At 41.1% G+C, this 26,789-nt stretch overlaps 1 protein-coding gene across 1 annotated transcript in view; it reads left to right on the top strand.

Moving 5' to 3' along the window:
- The window catches only part of PTBP3 (polypyrimidine tract binding protein 3), a 61,868-nt gene extending 39,309 nt beyond the window's left edge, over positions 1-22,559 (top strand). Inside the window, exons 2-14 of the mRNA XM_015415586.1 lie at positions 607-682; positions 3,461-3,630; positions 5,451-5,597; positions 7,696-7,860; positions 8,361-8,471; positions 9,160-9,334; positions 12,023-12,100; positions 13,047-13,186; positions 13,575-13,608; positions 18,145-18,237; positions 18,848-19,064; positions 21,039-21,116; positions 21,851-22,559. Coding sequence (XP_015271072.1) covers positions 658-682; positions 3,461-3,630; positions 5,451-5,597; positions 7,696-7,860; positions 8,361-8,471; positions 9,160-9,334; positions 12,023-12,100; positions 13,047-13,186; positions 13,575-13,608; positions 18,145-18,237; positions 18,848-19,064; positions 21,039-21,116; positions 21,851-21,983 — 1,566 coding nt within the window. The 5' untranslated portion in view covers positions 607-657 and the 3' untranslated portion in view covers positions 21,984-22,559. The remainder of the gene's footprint in view (positions 1-606; positions 683-3,460; positions 3,631-5,450; positions 5,598-7,695; positions 7,861-8,360; positions 8,472-9,159; positions 9,335-12,022; positions 12,101-13,046; positions 13,187-13,574; positions 13,609-18,144; positions 18,238-18,847; positions 19,065-21,038; positions 21,117-21,850) is intronic.
- Positions 22,560-26,789: the final 4,230 nt, after the last annotated feature.

The raw sequence follows: 26,789 nt of genomic DNA, 5'->3' as shown, positions 1-26,789 counted from the left end.
TATTATTTGGAAATGATCTCTGTTCTCTTTTTAAAAATGCATATAGGGGTAAGCTGGCTTGACTGGGGACTGTAAAGGAAATACAAATTAATTTCAGTATAACCATCAACTGGTAATGCAATGATTTTTAGTAGAACCCCTCAGTTTTAAATATAGTTCCTGAAGTTAGATTTTAGTTCAGTAGTACCCTAGAGACCAACAAGAGACTCAAAGCTCTCTTTGTCAGATAAGGAGCGTCCATCTGGCAAAGGGAGCTTTGACTCTTTAAAGCTCATACCCCCAAAATCTTATTGGTCTCTGCAGTGCTGCTGGACTTGAATCTAGCTGTTCTACGGCAGACCAACCTGGCTACCCTCTGAAACTGCTCTAGTGTTTGTTTTCAGACGCTGGTAGAATGGGTTTTTTTGTACAGTGTCTTGAAATGGAATAATGTACTCGTGGTTCAAGCCATGATAAAAGTGCCTTTAAAATTGTCTTTGTGCTTTGATTAAATTTTTCCCGTTTTAGAACTTGCCAACAAAAAATGTCAAAATACGTTTCATAGATAATATCAAAGTGAGCCATGGCAGTTTTAACATTTGGCTATTTTATGGCTTATTTTTTCAGCGTGGATCTGATGAGCTTCTTCCTTCTGGTATCACTTACGGGCCTTTTACCATGAGCAGTTCTACTCCTGCTACAGGTATGATAAACAATACATTTTGCAGCAGGCTTGCAAATAGCTACTTACCTGGTCTCTTGTGGCAAGACTTATTTTTAAAGACTTATTTGCAAGACTGTTCTGCAGTATGTTGATGTAAACAGTGACAGGTCCAGGGGCTACTGCCATTGTCCTGGTCTAGTCATCCTACTTCCCATGGAGCTGGACTGACAGCAGTAGTGGAGTGTTAAGGATTTTAAGGAATTTTAAGTAGTAAAAATAGGAACTGAAGAGTAGATGGGTTTCTCACCAGTAATGTAGCCAGATATTCCGTTTTCATTGCCCTGTATTGGAACCATCTCTAATACTTTGGAATTACAGGCAGTTGGCCTCACTCAGTTAAGGACTGGGTGTGGACATGGACTGGACATGATTATTGGCACCTATTAGAAGGGGAGGCCCTGTCAGCATCCCTTTGGCTGATAAACGTGTATTGTGTGAATGTTTCCTTCATCTGCTTACCAAAACATTTTCCAAACCCAACCACCTGATTTATACCATGAGGACATAACTCTCTTTCTGGAGGGAAATAATAATTGGTCTGTTCTAGTTTTGAAGACTGCTGGTTGACTGAACCCTTTTTTAAAAGGACTTGTTTTTTTATTTTTTATTTTTGATCTGGTGGCTGTGGGAATATGGGTTTTATATAGTTAAGTAGAAAGAAGAAAGACTGTTATACCTGACTGCAATATAACATACAGCAGGGGTGGCCAAACTATAGCCACATGCGGCTCTTTCACACAGTCTAATTTAATGTTAATAAAAAGCAAATTCGCATATTTTTCAATTAAAATGTGTGTGTAATATTTGTTTATGTCTTGCGGCTCTCAAACATCTGACATTTATTTTGTCTGGCTGTTACGTTAAGCAAGTCTAGCCACCCATGGTTCTAGAGTATGGCTCAATAGGGCCAAAATGGAGGTGTTCCCACAAAAGCTAATCTATCTACTTGCCTAGTACTTTAGTTTGCTGCTGATGTAATGCTGCCCATCTCCTGGGAGCACCCTTCAGGCTTGCATCTTCTATATTTCCCTTGCAGGTGTCCCCCATTTCAGTGTGAGCTAACTACAGTTAGAGTTAACTGCACCAATATTTTTGGTGGCAATAATTGGTGTCAAACCATAGTTTGGGAGTGGGGAAAGAACTGTATGAGCCTGTTGGCCATTCCTAACGTAACTGATAGACCGTTTTATGTTACATTGAACCTTACATTGGCTGACTGAGAAAAAGTATGTCACCATGTATGTATACATGCTACCCAGTTATTAAAGCTAGCTACACATAGAAGAGATCGTGGAAGGGTGACTGGCTTCATATTTAACCAGTATTCAGTTCTGAATGATATTCAGTCTTGCAGTCAGCTCCTTGAAATTGCTGACTTGGTATACAGTGGCCATTTAAAAATGTGTTCCAAAAACTTGTGTGGAAATTGGGACAGTGATATCATAATGTAAGCTTCCCAGTTAACTAAATCTCAAAACTCAAAATTGTAAATAAGAAGCAGCATTAAAACATAAACATTGGCTTTTCCAACCCTTGAGCATTGTGTCATTGTCCTCGGCATTAGGGAGAAAAAAATGCTAGAACCTGAGCATCTGACTGTAAGATAAGCAACTGTATGAAGGAGACTTCAGGGGATCTGACCAATTTATGTAAAACAAGTGGGGATGTGCAAGATTTTGCATTGGGTAGAAAGGAAGAGAAGAGGAAAATGTCTTCCCTCTTCCTGCTTCTCTCCTCCAGGTGGCACCTCTGCCATCAACCTCAGTGGCTGTTGCCATTATTGGCCTTCAGGTTTGCCTTGCAACTTCTGTCCTGGGTGTGCTGGCAGTAAAGAAGACTACTTCTCAAGATGAGATTGGATGGCCTGCTATCAGTTCACCCTTTGCAGCCTGATGTAGTGAGGCACTTTATGGCAAGCCAGTCTGTGCTTACTGTGCTGGCACTACTGTAGTTAACTCTGGGTTGCGATCAGTTCACTGTTCCTGTACTAGCGTGTCAAGGCTGGAGGGTCTGTCATGATACATATGCCTTGCCTGACTGTCCTTGGTGTCCTGCACAGTCAGCCAAATTGCTGTCAGTGTATATAGCAGAGAGCCTGTTCATAATAATCTTAGCAACAGCACTATTGAACCTCCCTCTAATCTTCTCATTCTTGCTTCCTTATTTATGATGCTGTTGCCTGATCTAATCTGATGTCACTGTGGGCCCAAGCAGTTAGTGCCCCCCGCTTGTCTTCAGAAAACCCCAACCACCATAGCTCATCTGGCTGCTGTTGATTTAGTAGCTATAATTTGATACAGCTGTTTGCATGCTAAAAGTAAAACATAAGTTTCTGTGAAAGAAATTGGCCTCACTAATTAAGATTATGGTTGGCTGCCATGCTGATAGGTAAGTCTGAACAGCATTGCCCACCAGTGTTTACAGAAAAACCGTAATTTTTAAAGAAAAGCTTTATGGGAGGGGAGGGGGGAGCCAAAGGTAGAAGTGAAAGCTGGAGGAAGCAAAACCAAGTTGGGCAACAGATGGTGGTAGCAGCCACCAAAACAGGCAACCAGGCAAGAATGGGGAGGCTTCCAGTATCCCTGAATTTACCCTTTTTAGAACACTAGACTAAAGGGAAATCTAATGAAGGGAATACAAATCAATTTACTGTTGCTTGCTGCAAATGCTTCAGCCTTACATTTTACAAAGAAGATACATTTTACTTGTGCAAAACTATATTTTTATGCCAAACTATTTTATCTCTTTATATTTTAGCTAACGGGAATGATAGCAAGAAATTTAAAGGAGACCGATCTCCATGTTCCCCTTCTCGAGTCCTTCATCTTCGTAAAATTCCAAATGATGTCACTGAAGCAGAAGTCATTTCTCTAGGTCTACCTTTTGGCAAAGTAACCAATCTCTTGATGTTGAAGGGAAAAAGCCAGGTATGTACACTTCTGTGCTATTCGACAGTGATGGCACCTATATCCCTTTATGTAGAATGTTAGTTTGTTTAAAAACTGCACACCAGAGAAAGTATGGGCTCACATTTCCCCCAAAAGACTCTTCTTCTGAAGAGTTTTCTTAACAAGTGGTGGGATCTTCCACCAATTTTCCCTACCCACTGCAGCCCCTGCTTGTTTTTTTTACTGAGGGGCCTGCTGAGGTAACTGTGGTTGGATCAAGGCCATACTACTTTATTTTAAAAGTCAACCTTTAAAGTTCATAAGCTATCGTGAAACTTTATGGCTTGAAGATCTATTCTAAACATCTTCTAGTGGCTGCTTTCACTTGTCACAAAAAATCACTGTTTTGCTGGCATGAATTCAGCTTGCCCCTTCCTCCCTCTCTTGCATGTGGAGTGCAGTTGTAGCCTTTGTGGTATCAGAAACCTCGAGTCAGACTCCAGTTTGCTTAGGTGCCTGCATTCAAACCTTGTGGCAAATGGAAGGCTTCCTGGTTTCTCAAGGCTTCAGCTGCTCTGTGTGAATGAAGAAAGGGAGCATTGTAAACTGGTGTCGTGAAAGTAGAGAGCAAGGGTGGCATGCCCTTCTTCCTCATGCTGTAGGCATGCTGAGAAGAACAGTGTGACAGTGAGGTGGTGTCACTCAGTAGTGGAAAAAATTCTTCCATAGCTCTTGACTTGGGTTTGGATTTGATAGAAGAATGTCTGCTGGAGGAAGAGACTTCTTGCCTGCCCCTCTAGCTGCAGCCCTAAATACCTCCCGAAAAAGGAACAGCATGAAGGGTTATTATTTTTTTTTTACAGTTGTTGTTCCTCACTGTGGTATGTCTTCTGGTGTTTGACTTGTGTTTCCTGTTCCATCTTTTTTGGTCTGCTGACCATGGAGGACTTAACTCTAGCTTCCCTTCCTGTCATGTGACATACAGGGCAGATGTTTTCCTGCCAAGTGCTTGCAGCTCACTGGGCCCCATATTCGAAAAGGTTGAAGACTACTGTCCTGTCGTATTTCATGACAGCTTGATTCTATGGCCATGTTCACATTTCAGGATAAACTGTAGTTTGTTAGAGGCTGATAAACTGGGTTTCTAAAATATGGTTCAGTTATCTGTGGTTTGTCTCTATAATCAAATGTTGGCATCTTAGCCTGCTCAGTAGCACTCCCCTCTCTCTGTCCTAGAGCAGCTAACAATCATTGGTTCCAGTCAGCTCTTTGTACCATCTCAGAACATGCCTTCCCTGTTAGTGATTTTGCTATGGTTCTAACCTGTTCCAAGGGGAAATGTAAAAGGCACTGGAACAAAAGATGTTGAAAAAGCTCATGCTTTTATTCATGTTGCCAACATAAACAGCAGACATTGCTCCACCCAAAACATTACTTACGGGCAATGTACAGAGCACCTGAATCCATACCTTCCTCCCTTGCTTCCCCCCTCCTTGACACCATGATACTCATTTTGGTAATGCTATAAATATCACTTCCTCTTTGTGTTCTCCCTCCCCACAGTGTGTTTTATTTTTTCTCATAAAATTGCATAGTTAAAAAAATTATTAATGGTTTCTTCAGGATAGGGCATGCTCTCAGTATCTGATGCTTATTAGTGCACTTGGCTTAGCAGAATGATTATATGGCCAAAAATTCCATGGGTTAGCGAGCATATGCTTACATAATAAAAAATAACAATTAGCTTATTTTTAGCTGAGATAAAAATACAGTTTGTATGTTTTCTGTTATAAATGGTTTGATGAAGTGCATTGCAAGCTACCAGCAAGGTTGGCATCTGCTTGTTTTTTTAATTGTAGGCTTTCCTAGAAATGGCTTCAGAAGAAGCTGCTGTCACCATGGTGAACTACTACACTCCTGTTACTCCTCACCTCCGCAGTCAGCCTGTTTATATCCAGTATTCCAATCACAGAGAACTTAAGACGGACAATCTGCCCAATCAGGCTGTAAGTATGCAGCTTTCAAGAAAATACATGGCATGCATTAATAAGGTAATATGTGAAAGATTGCTGAGCCACTTAAACTTACTGTTTTGAAAAATCTGCAAGTATGTAGTATAAGTGAGACCGATCTTTTGAATTTTAGACTGAGCAGTTGAGCTTCAGTCACACTGTGGCCTTTGCATATTAAGTTGGAGTTGCCAGGATTTGTGCAACAGTCTAGCTGGTGGTGGTCAACAAATGAGATCACAGTGATCTCCTTCTTCCATTCTCATCATATTATACCTTGTGCAATTGTAAAATCTACAGGTATCACCTTCACTTTTCTTGCTGTTTCAGATCAGCTATTCATTATCCAGGTTGAGTGTTAGCTTTTCACATGGAAGTCTTGGACTGGCTACTTCCAAAAGAAATGAGCGTGCTTTTATCCCATTTCATGAAGAAAGGCTACTCTGCCTCTGTTCTGAGTGTTTGTATACTATTCAGATTGTAAGAGAGGCTACTTGTTGTGATCCCAATATTTGTTTTAGTATCCAGTTTCTGCAAAATATACCTAAATTGTACCTTTCCTCCTCCTAGACAAATGAGGCTGAAGGCTTGCATTTACTACCTTTAGAATTCAATTGCTATGTGAATTGTTTACTTTCACAGTCAAAGTAATCAACTTGCTTCATTGCAAAGCAGATGCCCCTGGTGCCCCTTTAGCAAATCAGATTATGCAGAGCACAGTTCCACCTGGAGGTGGGGCTGGTTCCTCCCTCCCTGAAAAAGTCAGGAATTGAATGAACAACTTGGGAAGAATAAGTAGACTGCATATCAGGCTGGTAGGATTTTCAGCCAAATTTAGGCTTTGTTCCCAAAATGTAACTCCAACCTAGTAAGAAAGACTTTTGATATGGCTTCTGACTTTTCCCCCCTTTGAAATTGGTAAAGGCTGCAGCTAATTAGCAGCAATACTGCTAGACATGAAGTCTCTACACTAATTTACTTGTAGAAGTCTGACATACAAAGTATAGATAGAAGGACAATTTCTTGCGGATATTTTGAAGATTGAATGTATTAGAGAAGATAGCATGTTACATTACACAGGTGCTGTGTTGATGCATTAGCCATATTTAGGTATTCTGAAAACTTGTGTTCCCCCTTGAACCATAGATTGTGAATGCTTATATTTTAGCCCTGCAAGGGGTTTATGTCTCAAAGTACAGACAGCGTGTTTAAGGCGGGACTGATTATCCTGTTGGCATATTCTCTTGTAGTGAAATGATATGGCTATTCCTGGACCAAAGTGTTTTCATAAGATCTCCTTTGATAACATAACATATACATTAGACGTACATTCAAACAAATAGTGCATTAATTTATTAAATGAAGTGTAACATCTTTACAGTAATGCCTTGGAGCATCTGATGCCCTAATATCTATTCTGGCACTGTAAAAATAGAAGACTCTCCAACAAAATTGCTTACATTTTAATCCTAAAGTACCATTGGTGCATGAGGCATTGAAGGTCAATTCACCTTTAACCTTTACCTACCAGCTACAAAGCCCAGTATAGCAAATATGGCTCAAACCTTTTTCTGGCATGTTAGGTAAATTAAGCAAATCATAATTCCATTTGAATTTGAGAGATGAGAGAGAATTGTTGGAAGCTCAGAGAAAATTATTGGCAGCTCAGTTTGTCTGTTAAGCTCTATATTGTTGTGTTAACGCTTTAACCCTACCTGCTAGATCATCCATATTCATGTTTCTCCGGTTTCTGTTATGTGCTTGCTTTGGGGCTACAATGCAGTTGCCAAAATACCTGAAGGAGCATGAACTATTTAGCTACAGTCTGTTAAAAGGACATGGAGTGTTTGAAGCTTAAAAGGAACAAAATGATTTAGTGTTTTTTTTTACGACTCCAGAAGCTTGCCTTTTTTAAAACTAAAAAAAATTGTTTTGATTATACCCTGCAATGAAGGACACTTAAGTCTGCATATGACAAATATAAAATAACTTGGTGTAATTTTCATGCTAACTGTTAGGATGCCTTTAAGGATGCCTGTAAATGTGGAACAATACGCAAGTCTGTTTTTCTTCCACCTTCTACCCATTCCTGTAGAGAGCGCAAGCTGCATTACAAGCAGTGAATGCCGTGCAGTCTGGAGGTCTGGCACTAGCAGGTGTTCCAACTACTGACGGTGGACTGCCCCCTGGCCAGAGTTCCGTTCTTCGAATTATAGTTGAAAATCTCTTCTACCCTGTGACTCTAGAAGTGCTATATCAGGTAAGGAGCCTGAGCATAAATTTTAGGTTATTTTTTTATTGTCAAACCCTGTATTTAAATCAGAATTAACATTTGGGCTATTTAAGTATGCATTTAAAACTTTTTCTGTCCTATATACTGTTCTCTTGCTTTCTTGTACACATGAATGATTATGTACTATTGCATTTTAATAACTTTTAGAAATAAATAAATGAAAAGTATTTTGATTTCCTATAGGAAAAACTTCATGATCTGATAGAACATGTTCTACTTTTTTCCTCGGAGTATAAATAGAGATATATCTTGGCAATTTAATTACATGAGGTCTGAACTAGCACTGAAGTATAGCTGTGTTGTCATTCTGTTGAGAGATTAAGGTAGTATAGACCAGGTGTAATTGCTGAGGTCTCCATACCCCTAAGTGTGGCATTGATTATTTGGATAATCAAGTATAGTTTAGAGCTCCAGCTATTTCCTGAAAAGTATGGAAATGTGAATTGACTGGTTGAATTTTTATGCAGATCTTCTCCAAGTTCGGGACTGTTTTGAAGATTATCACTTTCACAAAGAACAATCAGTTTCAAGCCTTGCTTCAATATTCTGATCCCGTGAATGCACAGTATGCCAAAATGGTAAATGTCTAGTTATCCGTCTCTTTGAATTAAAATGCTCATTCATGATTTGCCGCACAAGACATTGATTTTACTGTCTGTCTTACATTTTTTGATATCCTGCCATGCCAGTCTCACAGTTACTTGAGTACAGTATACAAGTATAGCTCATACAGTTGACAGCCAATGCAGTGATTGTCCATACATACTTTTTTATAGTTCTCTCATAAATGTTCGGTTCTTTAAAAAAATAAAGCATCCAAAGCAGTTCTAAGGACTGGTGTTGGAGCTGTTGGACAGAGTTACAAATATATTTTGTGAAATGCTAATGAATTGCAGAAGAGTCTTCTTTTGCCACTTGGATTAAATAAAAATTCCTGTTTAACCTTATTATGTATAGTTGATAGCCAAAATTAAGTGCTCTGATTGGAAAAGCTCTAATAGCATATCACAAGCACAAAATAAATACTGTTTTTAATTAATTTGACTATATAAGGCTCCAGACCTCAAGGAACATGATGGTAATATATACTCTCTCACACTTCCTTGTGCCTAGGACATAGCTGAATATGGGGAATGAAAAAGGATACATTGACTTGTTCTTCTGCCTGTCCCTTCTGCTGTCTTCAGGTCTCTGAGTGCTGATTGATGTCTATCACTAGGTCAAGAAACCTGATTAAACATTACTATTTTTACTTTGCTTTCGTAGGCTCTTGATGGTCAAAATATTTACAATGCTTGCTGCACTCTTCGTATTGACTTTTCCAAGCTCACAAGCCTTAATGTAAAGTACAACAATGACAAAAGCAGAGATTTTACTCGTCTGGACCTTCCTTCAGGTGATGGGCAGCCTTCCATTGACCCCACTATGGCTGCTGCTTTTGGTAAGAAATCCCAATCTGCCATGAAGGGCATTGGGCTGGCTAGTCACTCTCTGCCTAACCTACCTCATAGGGTGGTTGGGTAAAATCAGGGCAAGCCATGTAAACAGCACTGAGCTCTCTGAGAGAAGGGTGGGAAAATTGATTTCTCTGTTATACAAATTGTTTTCATCTTCTGGCATTGAACTTTTGCTATTATTTTTTTTTGCACTGAAAACATCAGTAAAATATTGGTGTGAGGTTTATGTGCCCTTGCTTGCAGAAGATGATTGCCGAAAGATTAACTATCCTCAACCAGTTTGTGGTGTCCTAAGGTGGGCTTTTTAATGAATGAACTTAAACTGCTGCATTCAGTAATAATCCACCACCAATCTTAAAGAATGACTGGCTGTTCCTGATTGGGGATAGATGCATTGTTTAATTTGTGTAAACTGTTTCTGCTTTGAGTCTACAAGTTGCACCCTGCTTAATATAGGCTAATTACTAGAATTCTTCATGATACATATGAAAGGACTTTTGACTGTTGCATGCTCAGACTGTTACTCTTCTAGGCAAACACAGCAGTATTGTATGTCTGTATTTGGTATCAGTATTCATGCAGGTCCTGTCTGGCTGAATAAGCTTTTTGTTACTGTCTGCTTGTATAATGACTTATAGTGGAAACTGGAACTGTGAATAAACGATTAGAACATATATTGTCAATTATCAATCACATAAGGTACTAATGAATGCATTACTACAAAAAATCAACCTATTTTACATTTGTATTTGTAAAGCTGCTATATTGAGATTAAAGATAAGAACACATTCAGATGGAAGGACATGCTTTAATTGCTAGTGGGCTAATTTGTTGCTAATTTTTGGAAGGATCACAATATCACCATTAGAGTGCAAACTTGTACTTCTGCAAATGCAGATAAACCGGTTTCTGTCTTCAGGCCGTTTCTATGCATCAGCATATTAATATTTTGTCTTCCATTTTGTGTATGCTGTTTTCATTTTAAAAGTTGACTTTGTTTTCAAAAGGGTTGCATCCAAAGAACTGATAGCAGGTGGACTGGTGCTGCTAATGCAGATGCTTGAAGTACCACACAATTAATGAAGCAAGACTGAGGCTCTGTCTAGCCATGAGCAGAGCCCAGTCATTCTCTTACTGTTAAGAGGCTCCTGGGAGCCATATTGGGAGTGAAGGGGAGGTTGGCTGTGGGATGGGGGAATTGGCAGTAGCTGTTTTTTGCCAGGTGTCACCCCAGGGTCTTGCATGCGTGACTGGTTTCCACATTTGCATTTTCATATGTTAGTGTACTACAAGATAGAATGGAATCGTTCCTCTAATACCAAATACTGAATTGCACATTCACATGAAATCACACTTTGGGTTGCTGTGAAGGAGGAAATAAAGCTCTGAATACTAGTGCCAGGAGACAACATTAGGGGAAGGCTTTTATACCCTGTTGTTGGCCACTGTGCAAAATAAGATGCCAGACTAGATGTAAAGATATAAAATTTCCAGAAATGTTGAAGCCCGGGGGGAAATGGAAAGTTTAGGGAAAATTGAAATATATACCGTATTTACAGTCCCATCAAACCTAAACTGATGTTATTGTTTTAACAACATAAAATGCATAATTTATAATTTAGCATATAAAATTGCAGTATTTGATATATTTATGGAACAAATTATAAATCCCTTGGTTTTGTACAAGCAAAGTTGCATATGTACCAGATACTTCAGAGAAAACTGCAGGCTGATGCCACCCTATGCTGTCTTAGCACATGTACCTTATTTTTGCTATTTGGTTAGAGAATGCCAAGTCCTTAATGAAACCTTCAATTTTGCTCTGAGGCTTTGGCGCGGTTTCTGCCCTGTCTCATTATAATCCCTCCCGCAAGGTAGGACAACAAGATGCTCTTTACCCCATCTATGGTAAATGTGTTACAGTGGTTTGAGGAAGATGTGAAAAAATCAGCCATGTCTGGTCAAAAGGGCAACAGAAGGCATGCGACTGTTGAGAAACAATGAAAGCGCTATATGCTCCCCCTCAGGAAGGTTAGATATTCTTCTAGGTGCAGAAAATGCTTCTTGGATTTAAAAGCGGTATGTCTCTACAGCATGTCCACCTTGTCTTTAAAAGTGTTTCCTCATTCTAAAAGAGAAAATATTTCATAGGAGTTTTTTAGTACTTGCCAAAATTTCCATTGGAAAAAAATGGGGGGGGGGAGGCCACAGAAAGAGTGGATGAAAACTCCCCCCTCATTTTTCTCCATTTTTTTTAACAGGCCTTCGCATCTCTTAACTAGATGGAGCACTGGTCTGTTCCAGCAGGGCTCTTATGTTCTTAAGTATGGTAGGCAAAATCAGAGTACAGGGAAGAAACCTTTGAGCCCAAGGCTCGCTTATATAACAGCGAACTATGGTTTTGACATTAAATACTAGCAAGCCTTGTGTGTGTGCTTGAGTGAAATCTGTATTTTTAAATTGAACAAAATTATGCAGATTATAAATCTATTTGATCCTGTGATTGCCTATAGGTCTTAGAAGTAAGGTTAGTCGTTACTAGTACATGTGAACTAAATGGACCAGAGGAACTGAATGAGAGGATCTAACCCCCTAAATGTCAAGCTAGCCCCCTCTCAAGTCCTTTGTGTGCTGTGTGTACAATATTTTGCAGTATCTGTTGTTCATTTTAGGCACTCCAGGCATCATCTCCTCACCGTATGCAGGGGCTGCTGGCTTTGCTCCTGCCATTGGCTTCCCCCAAGCTGCAGGCAAGTCCTTTTTAATATGTTTCATTTTGTGCTGCTGTTGGTGTTCATTACAAAGTAGAAAAATACACATATTTGAACAAAAGAGTAGAGAGAAATTTTGGCACCTTTTTACCTGCCCTCTTGTACAGGGGGGTGGGGGCTTGTTCATAATCTGTGCTTTATATAACATTCGACACCATCCTTGATTCTAGTTCAGCACCTAAATACTCATTTGGGCCTTTAGATATCATTCTCTCTTAGGGTTGCCAAGTCGTTTTCTTGCCGTGGCGGGGGACTCCCGGCTGGCAGCTGTAGTGCGCTCGCGTCGCACGCACATCACCCGGAAGTGACATGACGACGCCGGGCATGCTGGGGTGGGGCCACGACCATCCGAGCGAAAACCATAGAGTTTTCCCTCGGATGACCGTGGCCCCGCCCCCAGCATGCCCGGCGTGGTCACGTCACTTCTGGGTGACGTGCATGTCGGGGTGGGGTTCCCCCCGGGGCTCGATCCGCCGGCGGCGGGGAACGGGCCTCTGGGGCGAGGGTTTCCCTGCCCCCCAGGGAGACTTGGCAAGCCTATTCTCTCTTGGGCCTTGGAAATGTTTCTGCAATATTAAGATGAATAGGATTAGCTTATTTGTATATAGAAACTACTAGCATACATGGTTTTAAAACCAAACCCTTACCTAACTTGGTATATAAAAATAAATAAACCCATCAATAACAGGATTGTTACAAGAATATTATGGAGATGATATTTTAATTGTGTCATCAAAGTGAGTTGCAGATATTAATATGGTAGTAAATGGAGCAGATAATGAAAAAAATCTGTAGAAGCTTTTCTTTTATGCAGTGTGTTATTACGTGGTGTACTGGTACTTAAGTTAATTTACTTAAACAGTATCAAAAATGAGCAGCAAGTGAATCTTCTACAATGCTTTTTTGGAATTCTTTTGACTCTCAGGTCTGTCGGTCCCAGCTGTTGCCAGTGCACTTGGTCCTCTTGCAATCACCACCTCTGCCATGACTGGTCGGATGGCCATCCCAGGAATTACTGGAATTCCTGGAAATTCTGTCTTGCTTGTTAGCAATCTGAATCCTGATGTAAGGCTAATATATATATAAGCGTTAATCATAACACCATTGTAGATTACAGCTTAGTCTGCACTCTATCAAAGTGTAAATTAGAATTTGAATATAATAGTATTATCAATGAAAAAATACCTGACATCACTGTCTGTCAGTGATTTAGATAATTAAGCAAACATGACTTCAAACAGAAAAAGATTAATTTGTTCTAATATATCAGTAAATATTCTACATACTCTTAAGGCTTCTTGGTAACCATAATGTTAATGTTTCTTACTTTGTTATGGCTTGTAATAATCTTGTCACTTTTATCTGCCTTTAGTCTCAGAAAGGTGAACTATAAATAATGTGAAAAAACAATAAATGTTTATTTAGACTTGTAATCTTGCCTTATCTAATGCAGGCAATCACACCAGATGGACTCTTTATCTTATTTGGTAAGTTGGGTTTTTTACAAAATAAAAAAAACCTGACAGTACTTTTTTATTACATAGGTTTGTACTATATTTTTTAAAAACTGTTATTCTTCCAGTGGAGTCTTTTACAATTAACTTTTGCAGAATTTGATATAGGAAGCCTTAGAACAACCTGCTTCACTAGCTAAGTTGTAGTTGGTTATGTGTAACCTGCAGGATGATCATCCACACATGTTAAAGATTCTTACTGTTACCATTTCCAGACATGTTCATAGCTGAAACAGAAATGCAAATTTCATGTATTTCCAGTAGGGTTGCCAGATCTTACCTTTCCCGTGGCAGGGAGCTCCCGGCTCCTCGCTCTAGCGTTCGGGGCAAAAACTCTAAGGTAACCATGGAGTCCCCCCCGAATGCTAGAGCATCGACACACAACCCAGCATGATGATGTCACTACTGCATCCCTGTGGGACGCTGCTGTTTGGGGTGGGTGGGGCTTCCCCTGTTGGCCAGTTGGCCAGTGGTGGATTGGGCCCCCTGAAATCAGGAGATCCCCTGGCCCCACTAGGGGGGGATGGCAACTCTAGCTCCACCCCCAAATATCTAGGAATTTTTCTGTCTGGAGCTGGCAACTCTATCCTCTTTGCAGGCTTTGGGTCGTGCCCCTGAGCCCCACAGGCCTTTGGCAGGCTGGGTGCTGCCTTCCTAGGGATCCTTGGTCCTTCCCCAGGTGTTGAATGCCTCAGACAGGGCAGGTGCTACCTCCCCTGGCTGGGGGGGAGGGGGTTTGGGGTAGAGGCTCCAAACTTGGAGGGTGCTCACTGGAACCTCTTCCCAACATGCCCACCAAGTTTCAAGGCGATTGGACAAGGGGGTACAATTTTATGGCCCCCCAAACAGGTTGCCCCCAGATCAGCCTTCTGCAGTTTATTCCCGGTTTGCCGCCGAAATTCGGCGGCAATTCAGCAACATTGTATCATATGGCCCTTGGAGTTGGAGGCTCCAAACTTGGAGGGTGGTTACTAGAACCTCTCCCCAACACACCCTCCAAGTTTCATGAAGATTGGACCAGGGGGTCCAATTCTATGGGCCCCCAAACAGGTTGCCCCCATCCCATTGTTCTCTATGGTGGGAAAAAATGTAATTTTTTTCCCACCATAGAGAACAATGGAGGGATGGGGGCAAACTGTTTGGGGGAGTGTGCTGCGTGTTGCAATTTCAAACTGTACATTGCCAGACCAGCCAGCCACACTGCAGCAGAACCATACAAGTGCCCCCCCACCTGCGCTACCAAACTGGGTGCCCAAAACCCCAAAACTACAACTTAGCTCAAACCAAAGAATCTCTCTACAGTAGCAGCAGCACTAGCATGTGCATTGTGCCAGACAGGCCCAGCAGAAGAAACAACCAGAGCAATCTGCCACCTGTGCCAGGCCAGCCAGGTTGCCAATTGCCAGTCAGTGCCCCAAAACCAGAACTAGGTCAAACCAGAGAATCTTTCAAGACAGCAGCAGCAGCCACTAGCCCACTACAGGGAGCAAGTGCATGCCAGCCAGGCCCCAGCAGCAGAAGAACCAGAGCAATCTGCCACCTGTGCCAGGCCAGCCAGGTTGCCAATTGCCAGTCAGTGCCCCAAAACCAGAACTAGGTCAAACCAGAGAATCTCTCCAGACAGCAGCAGCAGCCACTACAGACTGAGGGAGCAAGTGCATGCCAGCCAGCCAGGCCCAGCAGCAGAAGAACCAGAGCAATCTGCCACCTGTGCCAGGCCAGCCAGGTTGCCATGCCAGTCAGTGCCCCAAAACCAGAACTAGGTCAAACCAGAGAATCTCTCCAGACTGCACTGGAGCGGCAGCACACAGGCTGAGGGAGCATGTATGTGCATCGCCAATGCCAATGCCAGCCAGCCAGGCCCAGCAGCAGAACCAGTCCACCACAAGTGTGCCAATGTGCCAGTGCCCAAAAAACCCCAAAAGCAAAACAATCTCTCCCCTCTGCAGTGGCAGCGGCCTACATAGGGGAGCATGTTTGCTAATCGCAGCCATGCCCAGCTGCAGAACCAGAGCAATCTCAACTTCCCCCCATCAACCTCTGTGCCCAGCAATGCAGGAGATTCACACAGAGACGTCTCCCTTACAACCCCAGAGGCCCAGAGGCCCCTCCTCCATGACCAGAAGCGCTATTTGCCTAGCCTGCTTTGGAAATCCAAAGGTGGGCTGCCGAGAGGCTGAAAAGGAGTTGGGAACTTGGGAGTCGGGCTTGGTCCCCTGTTCAGGGCAGGGGACAGCAGCAGAACCTGTGCACTGCACGCCCCTCCCCCAACCACACCCAGCCCGCCTGCTCCATGGCCAGGAGAGACTGTAAGGAGAGATGACTACTAGTCCGCTCCGCTTTGGAAATCCAAAGGTGGCCACTGGCCACAGGCTAAAAAAGGATTGTTACCATTGACCAACCCCCCACTCTCAACAATTTGCCCAAAACCTCCTGCATTGCTGGGAACGGGGCGGGGAGACCCACAAGCCAGCCGCTGTGTGGCTCGGGATGTTTTTGCCTGCCTGCCCCTGCCCGGTGGGGGTGGAGCTATCTTACTTCCTTGCTGCCACCTTCCTAGAGGTAGCATACGTGGGACCCCTCTGGATGATTCCCCAACCTGGGAATCATCCTATCTCAATCTTTGGGCACCACCTGGAGAGTTGGCAGCCACTCTAATTTGGGGGCATCTGGGTTCCTCTGGCCTCCCTTTGCCTCTCTTCAGGTGCGCTGAGTGGGGATTCGCACGCACACCCCTAGTGATTGCTCACGTCACTTGCACAGGCCCTGCCTGCCCCCCCCTTCATTTATACTGCAGAAATCCTCAGGTTTGGACTGAGTCCAGTAAGTTGGGTGACTGGCACAGAGGTTGTTGGGGGGAAGTTGAGATTGCTCTGGTTCTGCAGCTGGGCATGGCTGCCATTAGCAAACATGCTCCCCTATGTAGGCCGCTGCCACTGCAGAGGGGAGAGATTGTTTTGCTTTTGGGGTTTTTTGGGCACTGGCACATTGGCACACTTGTGGTGGACTGGTTCTGCTGCTGGGCCTGGCTGGCTGGCATTGGCATTGGCGATGCACATACATGCTCCCTCAGCCTGTGTGCTGCCGCTCCAGTGCAGTCTGGAGAGATTCTCTGGTTTGACCTAGTTCTGGTTTTGGGGCACTGACTGGCATGGCAACCTGGCTGGCCTGGCACAGGTGGCAGATTGCTCTTGTTCTTCTGTTGCAATGCTGGGGCCTGGCTGGCATGCACTTGCTTGCTCCCTCAGTCTGTGGGCTGCTGCTGCTGTCTGCAGAAATTCTCTGGTTTGCACCAAGTTGGTCTGGGCACTGATTGGTTGCACCTTGGCACAGGTTGTGGGGGGGGCAGATTGCTCTGGTCCTGCTGCTGGGCCTGTCTGTCTGGCATTGGTAATGCACAGACATGCTACCTCAGTGCTGCTGCTGTAGAGAGATTCTTTGGTTTGAGCCAAGTTGTGTTGGTTTTGGGGTTTTGGGCACCCAGTTTGGCGGCACAGGTTGTGGGGGGGCACTTGTATGGTTCTTCTCTGCTGCAGTGTGGCTGGGGCTGGCTGGTCTGGCAAAAGTTTGCAAACATGCTGTCCGAAACAGTTTGCCCCCATCCCTCCATTGATCTCTATGGTGGGGAAAAACGTAATTTTTTTCCCACCATAGAGAACAATGGGATGGGGGCAACCTGTTTGGGGGCCCATAGAATTGGACCCCCTGGTCCAATCTTCATGAAACTTGGTGGGTATGTAGGGGAGAGGTTCTAGTAACCACCCTCCAAGTTTGGAGCTTACCCACTCCAAGGTCCATAGGATACAATGTTGCCGAATTGCCGCCGAATTTCGGCGGCAAACCGCGAATAAACTGCAGCAAGCTGATCTGGGGGCAACCTGTTTGGGGGCCCATAAAATTGTACCCCCTGGTCCAATCGTCTTGAAACTTGGTGGGTATGTTGGGGAGAGGTTCCAGTAAGCACGCTCCAAGTTTGGAGCCTCTACCCCAAACCCCCTCCCCCCCAGCCCCCCGCAAAGTTCCAAGAGGATTTTTGCCATTGACTTCAATGGCCCCATTGGTTATAATGGACCCGAATTTTTCGGGAATTTTTTTCGGGATTCGGACAAGCTCATAAATTGCTAATTCGGGATCCCAAAAGCCGAAAAAAGCCGAAAATCGTTATTTTCGGCTTTTTTTCGGTTCGGGATCCCGAAATGCACATCCCTAGCCCTAACCAGGGTGTGGTGGTGGCAGCCCTGATTTCCAGTGGTCACTGTGTCATGGTTAATTTATTTCTCCAGGCTGCAATTCAGTATTTACTGAGTTAAGGATAAAATAAAACTCAGTCTTTGTGTTTATATACAAGGTATATGCTTCAAAATCTATGGAACTTCAAGCATCATTTCTAAACATTCCAGCTTCATAATTATAAACATATTCACTTAAAGATAACTCATGATACAGCAGTATATTACAACTGATGCTTTGGGAATTGAAAGCACCTTAACATTCTTTTCACTTTGGCAGGTGTTTATGGTGATGTCCATCGTGTGAAAATCATGTTTAATAAGAAGGAAAATGCCTTGGTTCAGATGGCAGATGCAACACAATCCCAGCTCGGTATGAACAGAAAGTAAAAGGCTTGACTGTTGTGCTACTGTGTTCATTCCCATTTTATGTTAAATGTAGTTTTTAACATGCTCTAGTTAATGTAGTTATGTTGTTTTTTAAAGGCCCTACAAACTCCCAGGTTTTTAAGTATTCCAAGGTCTTTTGTTTCATTAATTTTCCCCCTACAATATAACTTTAAAATAGGATGTGTATTTTGTTTTTTAAAAATGGAGAGTCTGTTGCTTTTAAAGTAGAGACCCTTGTTTTTGTGTCAGTAACAGACAGCAATAATATATTGGTTAAAAGGGGCTGATATTTATTGGTACCAAAATGTTTGCTGCTTCTCTAAAACTCCTTGAAGGATGTAAGAAGAAAACTTGTTCTGCCCAAAAATGAGGGTGTAGTAACATTATACTTTTCAAAGCAAATTGTCTGAAAATTTGAAATTCTAGCTTTTAGAATATGAAAAAAATATAGTTGAGAATTATGGTAAGTCGAATTGTATATCAAATTCTATCAATAACTAATAACTGCAAAAAACTCTTTAGAGGTCAAAATCAGAGTAGCTGTTCCATTTTCTCTCTCTCAAGATCTTAACTTCCTTCCTTGGAAATTTTAGCCATGAATCATTTAAATGGACAAAAGCTTTATGGAAAGGTGCTCCGTGTTACACTCTCAAAGCATCAGACAGTACAGCTCCCTCGTGAGGGACAAGAGGACCAAGGCCTGACTAAGGACTATAGCAATAGCCCTTTGCATCGCTTTAAGAAACCAGGCTCAAAGAACTTCCAGAATATCTTCCCACCATCTGCCACTCTGCACCTCTCCAACATTCCGTAAGTATCCTACTTCGAGAGGTATGTAGTAGACAGAACTGATTTGTAGATCTTAGGCCTGATCCAGGGTGCTTGGCTTGGAAATAAAATTCCTGCTTTGAAACCTGCTTGCATTGTGAAATGAGCAAACTGCTCTCAGAAGACAATGTACATGGCTTGGTTTTTAGACCTGCTGTCTGTAGTTGAAGGCTGCATAGTTCCAAGTGTATACATTGCACTGATTTCAAAAGGGAGTGTCTCACCTATTTTCATGAGGGTTAGACATCAAATGTGCTAGATTCTACAGTAAGTCATCTGAAAACTTGCTTTTCAGCAGTGGTATAGTATATTAAGTTATTATGTAAGCATTTCTGCCATGCTTTTCCCCCCCACTGGAGACTCAAAAGTGGCTTGCAAAGAAACACGACAATGTAATCAAAATGATAGTTTCCAGCTTAAAACAAACTACAGTATTTTTCCATTGTCTAAGTTGCTCAGTGGAGCATCAGCACAATTGACAGGATAAGGGAGCAACCATAGTGTATCACCCAATAACAAAGGAGTGTAGAATTGTTCAGAAGTGAAGCTCAGATGGATACGGGAACACATCAGTTAGTACATCTTCATGCCTGCTCTGTGTGGCAGTGTCATAGCTTCACTTGGCCAGCACTACCTTTGCAGCTGTGTAAATCTGATTATCTGAGGTGTTATGAAGAATTGCACTCTTCTTGCCCCAATAACACAGATTTGGAATATTCACTAGGTAGCAGTGACGCTTTATGAAGCAGTTCGCAGATAAGATTGCTTCCATCTCTCAGTGGCTTGGATCCAAAGCAGAATTTCCATGGGCGCAAGGTTGTCTGCCCATGGATAAGACTTTTCTTACCTCCCCCTCCTGCTGTACTCCCAAATACTCCCTGACATACAAGGGGGGGCGCATTTGGGTTGCTGCAGTATGAAGGAGGTGAGAAAGTCCATGATAATGCTGCTCTGGGTCCAAGCCAGTATCTTGAGTTAAGCCTGGAAATAAATAGGTAACTAATAAAGCTGTTCTGTGCCTCCTTTGCTCCTTGTTGGGCAAACTATCTAGAACCATTTTAATCTGGCTTCTGATTTGAATGCAAGACTGAATCTACCTTGGATACCCTACTGGATGACCTTTGCTGGGAGAGTGATGGGAGTGTATCCTTGTTATTGTTTCTGGATCTCTCTGTGGTTTATAGATGTAAAATTTCTGAAAATTATTAGGTAGTGGGAAATTGTTTGCCTTTAAAAAAATCCTGGGGAAAATTGATCTGGCTGTAATTATCCATGGTCATATCACTGCCAGATTAGTGCTGTATGTGCAACTGCCTTGGAAGAGTGCTTGTGAGCTGCAATTAATACAGAAAGCAATGGCACAGCCGGTATGGAGCTCGAGGCAGTGTGCACAGGGTTACCAGGTCTCCCACTGAGGCAATAACCAGATCCAGAGCTGCTGAGCTCCAGCAATTGTTGCCGTGTGCCTTCAGACCATATGAACATAATTGCTTGAGTATTGAAAAAGTAATCCTGCCTGCCAGTGTGCCTCTGGGCCCACTTCATTCAGAATGCTCTAGCATTTAAAGCTCTAAATGGCCTCATCCCAGTGCACCTGAAGAACTATCTGTTGTTGAGACAACCATTGAAGACCCGGATCTGTGTCCCACCAAAACTAAGGCGAAGTGGGTGATTACAAGGGGCTTATTCTGTTAGGTTTTTGACTGCTCCTGTAACATTTTTATGCTACAATCTGATTTCCAGTTTCATAATTTTTGAATCTTTCCCATTTATAAACTGTTTGGCTTTTGATACTGGTTTATATTAAATGTTAATACTGTTAGCTAATTGTTTTATGCCTGCTTTTGTTCACTTCTGTATCAGTGCTTTGTTATATTATGATTACTGGTGTCTCCAGAGTACATGGATTGAGATTGCATGCTACAATTATTTTAAGTAAATCAATTCTGTTTACAGACCTTCTATAACAGTTGAGGATCTGAAGAGTCTTTTTGGTAATACTGGATGTAATGTGAAAAACTTCAAATTCTTTCCGTAAGTTTCTGTAGTAACTTTGAAAAGTGTGTAAAATACTCCCAGACCTTATGATTAAAGACAGCAAATGAGGAATGGTGTGGAATCAAATTACTAATGAAATATGCAGAGACGAAGCATAGTTAACCCAGACTTGTGTGGAGTAAACTTGCCCTTCCCCTTGCAACAGTATAAACCAAGCTGGGAAGCTATAGATAGAACTGTTGATCTAACAGAATATCATGTAGTAATCATAACTTTGGTAGTCTGAGATGGAAGGAAGATGCATGCTATTTCTTTAATTTGTCATCCTCCTTTAGAGAAAGATTTAAAGATCTTCTAGTTTCAATTGAGCTTCCTGTTGCCTTTCTTTCTCTGTCTCTCAATCAAGGACCAACATGAGATGCCATGTAGGATTCTCATGCCAGTCTTTCTGTTTGGCAGTTGTCATTTCCTTTTGCTAAATACCCAGTCATTATGATTTATTTTTAGTGAATTTTAATCCCACCCTTCCCTCAAGGTTATTTTGTCCATTTATCATCACAAACAACCATGTGTGTGTGGTAGATTAGGCTAAGATAATGATTGACCCAAGGTCACCCAGTAAGCTTTATGGCAGAATGTGGATTTGAACCTGCTTCTCCCAGATTCTAGTCTGGCATGTTTAGCTACTAAACCACACTGGCTTTAATAAATTTTTTGAGATGTTTCTGTTAAGATGGAGTTGGGTTTAACTGATTTCTTTTCACTTTCAGAAAAGACCGCAAAATGGCCCTCATCCAGTTGGGTTCGGTGGAGGAAGCAATCCAGGCTCTTATTGAGCTTCATAATCACAATCTTGGAGAAAACCATCACCTCAGAGTTTCATTCTCCAAATCTACAATCTGATATTAGTTGGACATTTTCTTTTTAAGAACTCTACCCACAGTTAAGAGTAAAATCTTCAGACAGAGACTGGAGTAGCCAAGACAAACGCTGCATCCTTCAACTATGAAACTTGTGATAAATTCATGTGTATTTCTGTACACATTAATTAATCAAGGGATGATCTTTCCATATCTATTGCTGTTCAAAAGGCTAATGATTCTCCATGATATTTTCTTCTCTACTATTTAATAACAAAATATTTTCAGTAGAAGCCCCTTTTTCAAATGCTTTCAGGAACAAAATGTTTTAGTTTATTCCAAAATGACTGTACACAACATTTCTGGGCTAAATTACCCTATCAAAAGAATGTCTTCAAAATAAACTTAGCAGATAGCTTTACAATACTAATAAGGTGCGATCATTTTTACCCTTTGTGGACTTTTTTTGATGGACTAACATTTTAATTAGCACCTGTTAAAATTTGGAGGGAGAGGCAGGGCCTTCTTTCTCCTTGGAATAAAAAAAAATTGAAATAATAAGAATAGACACCAGTAAATTGTCTTAATGTGCTCGCAGGGATATTTTTAACTAGGTGAAAACATGACATGAAGTTTAGTTTTTATTACTATGAAATGATGTGTAACAAGATTTTTGGAGAAAATGAAATTTGTCCTGATTTTAAAAATTTTGCATTCTTTCAGAGAGAAAAAAATGTTTACACTCTTAAGGAAAAAAAAAATTCAGGTCTGTCATATGGTTTGACAAATTTTTAGAAAGGTTATTTTTGGTAAGGTCTTGTTTAAAAATACAAATCTAAACCTCAAGGGTTTTTTGTACCACTATAATCTCTAATACTTAAATCAGAATTACTGTGTATTTACTTAATTTCTTATGTGCCTTATTATGTGCTTATAATGATACAATAGTTTAGAGTTTTATCTGAAGTATCTTAAACTGTATTGTGGCTTGGTGAAAGTTTTTTCTTTGTCTTAGTTTTTAAAAGTTTGGTGATTTTAAAAATGTTTTTAATAAGTAATAGTCAAATCAGATTTTTGGTGCTTTGGTACAGGGATGGGGAGGTGACACTGAAGGCAGTTCAGTGCACATCCTGTAGGCCTCTTCACAATATGTTGGGGGTTGCAGCTGAATGACATCACTGTTGGGCTCTAAAGAATGTTCTCCAGTTTCTGGATGGTATCTAACCTGTTGAGCCATTGGCTCTTTGAGAATATTTTTGTCTCAGGATTCCTTTTCACCCAACAGAACTGGGCTTGCTGTACTAAATGTGGACTTGCTTTCCTTCATAAACATCATGACTTCAGTACTGAATGTTCACTCCTGCGTGGAGAGCAAGATGAGATGCAATTCTTATTTTTTTGTGAAAAATAGGTATATACAAGTTATTTCTATGATTGTAATACAATGTTTTTAGAGGTGTCTCAAGATGTTATGTCTACTGAAATTCTTCATTGTTTGTAAGGTATCCTCAAGTTTAAGGGTGATCCTTAAATAGTTTTGGAGTTGGACACAAGAGTTTTTTAAAAAAGGAAATGAAATGGAGTGTAGTGGCTGGTAATGCTTACTCATCTTGGGGATTTTTAGCAAGTCAAAATGTTCTTCTGCGGATGTGGTTCAGCAGAAGTCTATCGCATTAGATTTTTTTGCTAATTTTTAATTTGGGACCTTGGTAAATGTCCTGGAAATGCTAGCTTCTTGGTAACATCACTGTCAGATGAACGGATAGGCAGTGAGCTTTGACTGCTGCCTTAAATTATATAGCTATATTAGTGTGGAGGTGTTCAACTGATTATGATGGGAAACCTTTGGACACTTGACTGAAATATGTGCATTTTTACTTGTCAGCAGAAACATTGCTTTACACCGAGAAATTTCGGTGTCCACTAATGACTGACCCTACGTTCACCATGACTTCACAGCCATTTGAAAACAAAGGTATACGAATTAGCAAAGGGTATCAAGATCTTCCCTCAGTTCAGCAATGTGGTTAAACTGGTGCCTGACTCCAGTATGGCACTTGATCGTTTTGTTCTGCTGATGTCAGTGGAACACAGCTCTAAGTAAGCATGTTCAGGATGGCAACCTAGTTAGGCACGAGTTAACTAGCTTATTGGAGTAGGGCTGTAATGACTATGCTGCCTCACCGTAATTACAGTCACCTTATGTTTGGTCACCATGATGTGTTTAATGCTGCTACAAAGGGGGGACATTATTGGAGTTGAATGTAACTGTGAAGCAGGCAAAAAAAAAACAACCTGAAGTTTTGAGACTGAGCATTAGCAGTGTATAATATCAAGGGTGAGGGTGGTGTGTTTGTGTGTGTATGTGTGTGTGCAGTGAGAAATATGTGTATGCAGATACACATGGCAAGCATTTAATTTATTGACTTAACTAATCTAAAAGAAAGCAACTTTGTAGTGTTAAGGGAGAAAAACGGTCAACGTGAGGAATAGCTTCATTCTGTCCCTAGAAAATGTCATTTCTAGACTAATTGCAGTTTGTGTTGTAGAGCGTACATTTTTATATGCTGGCACCTTTAAAACAGTTTAACAGAAATTTGGATGGTAGATGCCCATCTATGTGTGGTCTTGTCCTAATTATATTATCATCTTTGTTGTAGTGCATGTGTTCTCAACACTTTGTGGTTGGCTTATTTTCAGAAGGCTGTTTTTCATGAGTTGCATATGTGAGCAATGGCAGTACAGTTTGTTTGCATTTTAAAATGGTTCCATTTACAGCAAGTTGGATTTACTCTCCCTTCTTAAAAAATAAGACACCCTAACTTCATGCTTTCAAAGGCAACTCCTTTAATTGAGGCTTGGGCAATACTTGTTTTTCTGTTTTCTTTTTTTGTTCCTTCACTGCAGAATTTTAGCATTAGATCCCTCCTCGCCTGTTGAGCTTGCAATGAGTGCTCCACAGAATTAAGGTGCTTCAGTGGATGTGGTTATTGGATAGCAGCTGTCTGTGCAAAGGTCTCCTTATCAAGTACCCTAGTATAGAATGACCAATTTTCCAGAGTACATGATCTTTGCTAGCATTTTATCAGCTGAGTCTCTTCTCTGTTCTCTCACCATTTATTCTCAAAGCTATTGAGATTAACACTGTGAGACCCTTGCAAATGCTTTGGAAGTGAAAGCTGTTCAGTTCTCAATCTCCTTCCTGTCAGATATTTGAATCACTAACTCTACAGCTGATAAAATACTTTCAGGTCCATAACCAATTAACAAGCTTTTAACAATTTGGATACAAAGATTTGGCAACAGTGCCTTTTAGTATACTGGAGGAAGGAAACAGTATCTCAAATAGCAACCCAAGGTTTAATAAAATATGATTAATTGTAAAAAGGAATTTTGTTTTATTAAAGTGATACAGTGTACTCCAAATTACAGTAACAGACCAGAGCCAAAATAGCTTTGAATTCAGATCAAAAGCTCATCAGAGTTGTGGAAGAGCTGTGTTTAAAAACTACATTTCAACTAAATGGTCTATTTCAATTTATTGTGATACTCATTACTAAAGACTAAGCCGTAATAGCTTTCATCCTGAGAGCAAAACGCTACTAGTTTTGGATACAAAGTAGAAGGAAAAGTAATCCGTCATTTCCACCCTTTCAAAAGTGGCTCAAGGAGGAAAGAGTGTATGTTTATGGTCTGCACAGAGTGCAGGTGTTATGACACTTCAGTGTCTTAGAGTCTTTGCTTATTAGCCCTACTACCAATTGGAAAAGCAAATTTTAGAACTGTAATTAAAACTTGGATTGCATTGTTTACTCAGCTAACAATGTCAGTTGCAAGTTGCAGAGCTTCAAACGGATACTCATTTGTTAAGCCTTTCCCATACTTGGTTGCCTTTTGTCTCCCTGTCAGTTGCACTACAACTGTGCTTGGAGGATACCTTGAGGACTCTCTGTGCCTATATATCTAAGTGTAGCCTTGAGTTGTCTGTGTGGCACCTCTTTTTTTTTCCTTTTCACAGATTAAGAAATTGTATGCAGTGGAATCTTGTTGCTGTTAAACATAGCATAGGCTTTCTTTTGGTAATGAAGAAACCTCAGATTTCCTTTTCAGTCTTCATCCTCTTATATGTAATATGTATTGGTGTTTTCAAAGGAGAGGGAGCTGAGTGGTTAACTGCATTAAAGCCATTTTTGTTTGCCTTTTACTTTTTTTGTGGACTGGTAACTGAACAAAACTGCCAGATTTAAACAGTTGTGCTGAAAACTGTTCAAGTTGCACAGAGATTTTCTTGAAGCAAATTAACTCCTAATTGTCTTTGCAAAGAACTGAATAGTATATGAGACTGTTCTCTTTCTGGAGCAAATCGTAACAATTAGGAATTATTTGAATTTGAAAAACTTCTAAAACTTAATTTCAGGGTTTTTACTAAGGAAAAAAACACAAATGGGACCAAAGTTTATGTGCCTTCAGTAGATGTGTATTTTTTTTGCTATCTATTTCAGTCTTTACAAATCAATACTCTTGTTTTCAAGAAAATATGTATTTATATAGTAAAAACCAAATGACCCATGAACTGTCCATGTGTGCAATGAGTTATAACTGTTTCATTTGCGTTTGTTATCCCTTTGCCTTCTACCATTGTAGCTTCAGTATGCTGCACCATGCAGGAATCCAAGTTAAATTCTTATGCTGTGGTTGCCTCAATAGCATGCAATGGAGAAACAATACATTAGTGGGGATCTTAGTATCAAGACAACCTTCCATGTTAAGCGAAGGGTACATGTTTTGGCAGAACTTTTGGTTCTTGAATCTATGTCCAGTATTAGGGATGATAGTGGAAAACTAACCA

This window comes from Gekko japonicus, unplaced genomic scaffold, assembly GCF_001447785.1.
Source record: "Gekko japonicus isolate JY-2015 unplaced genomic scaffold, Gekko_japonicus_V1.1 scaffold2113, whole genome shotgun sequence".
In the NCBI taxonomy this organism is placed as follows: Eukaryota; Metazoa; Chordata; class Lepidosauria; order Squamata; family Gekkonidae; genus Gekko; species Gekko japonicus.
This window is presented reverse-complemented; position numbering and strand designations above follow the sequence as displayed.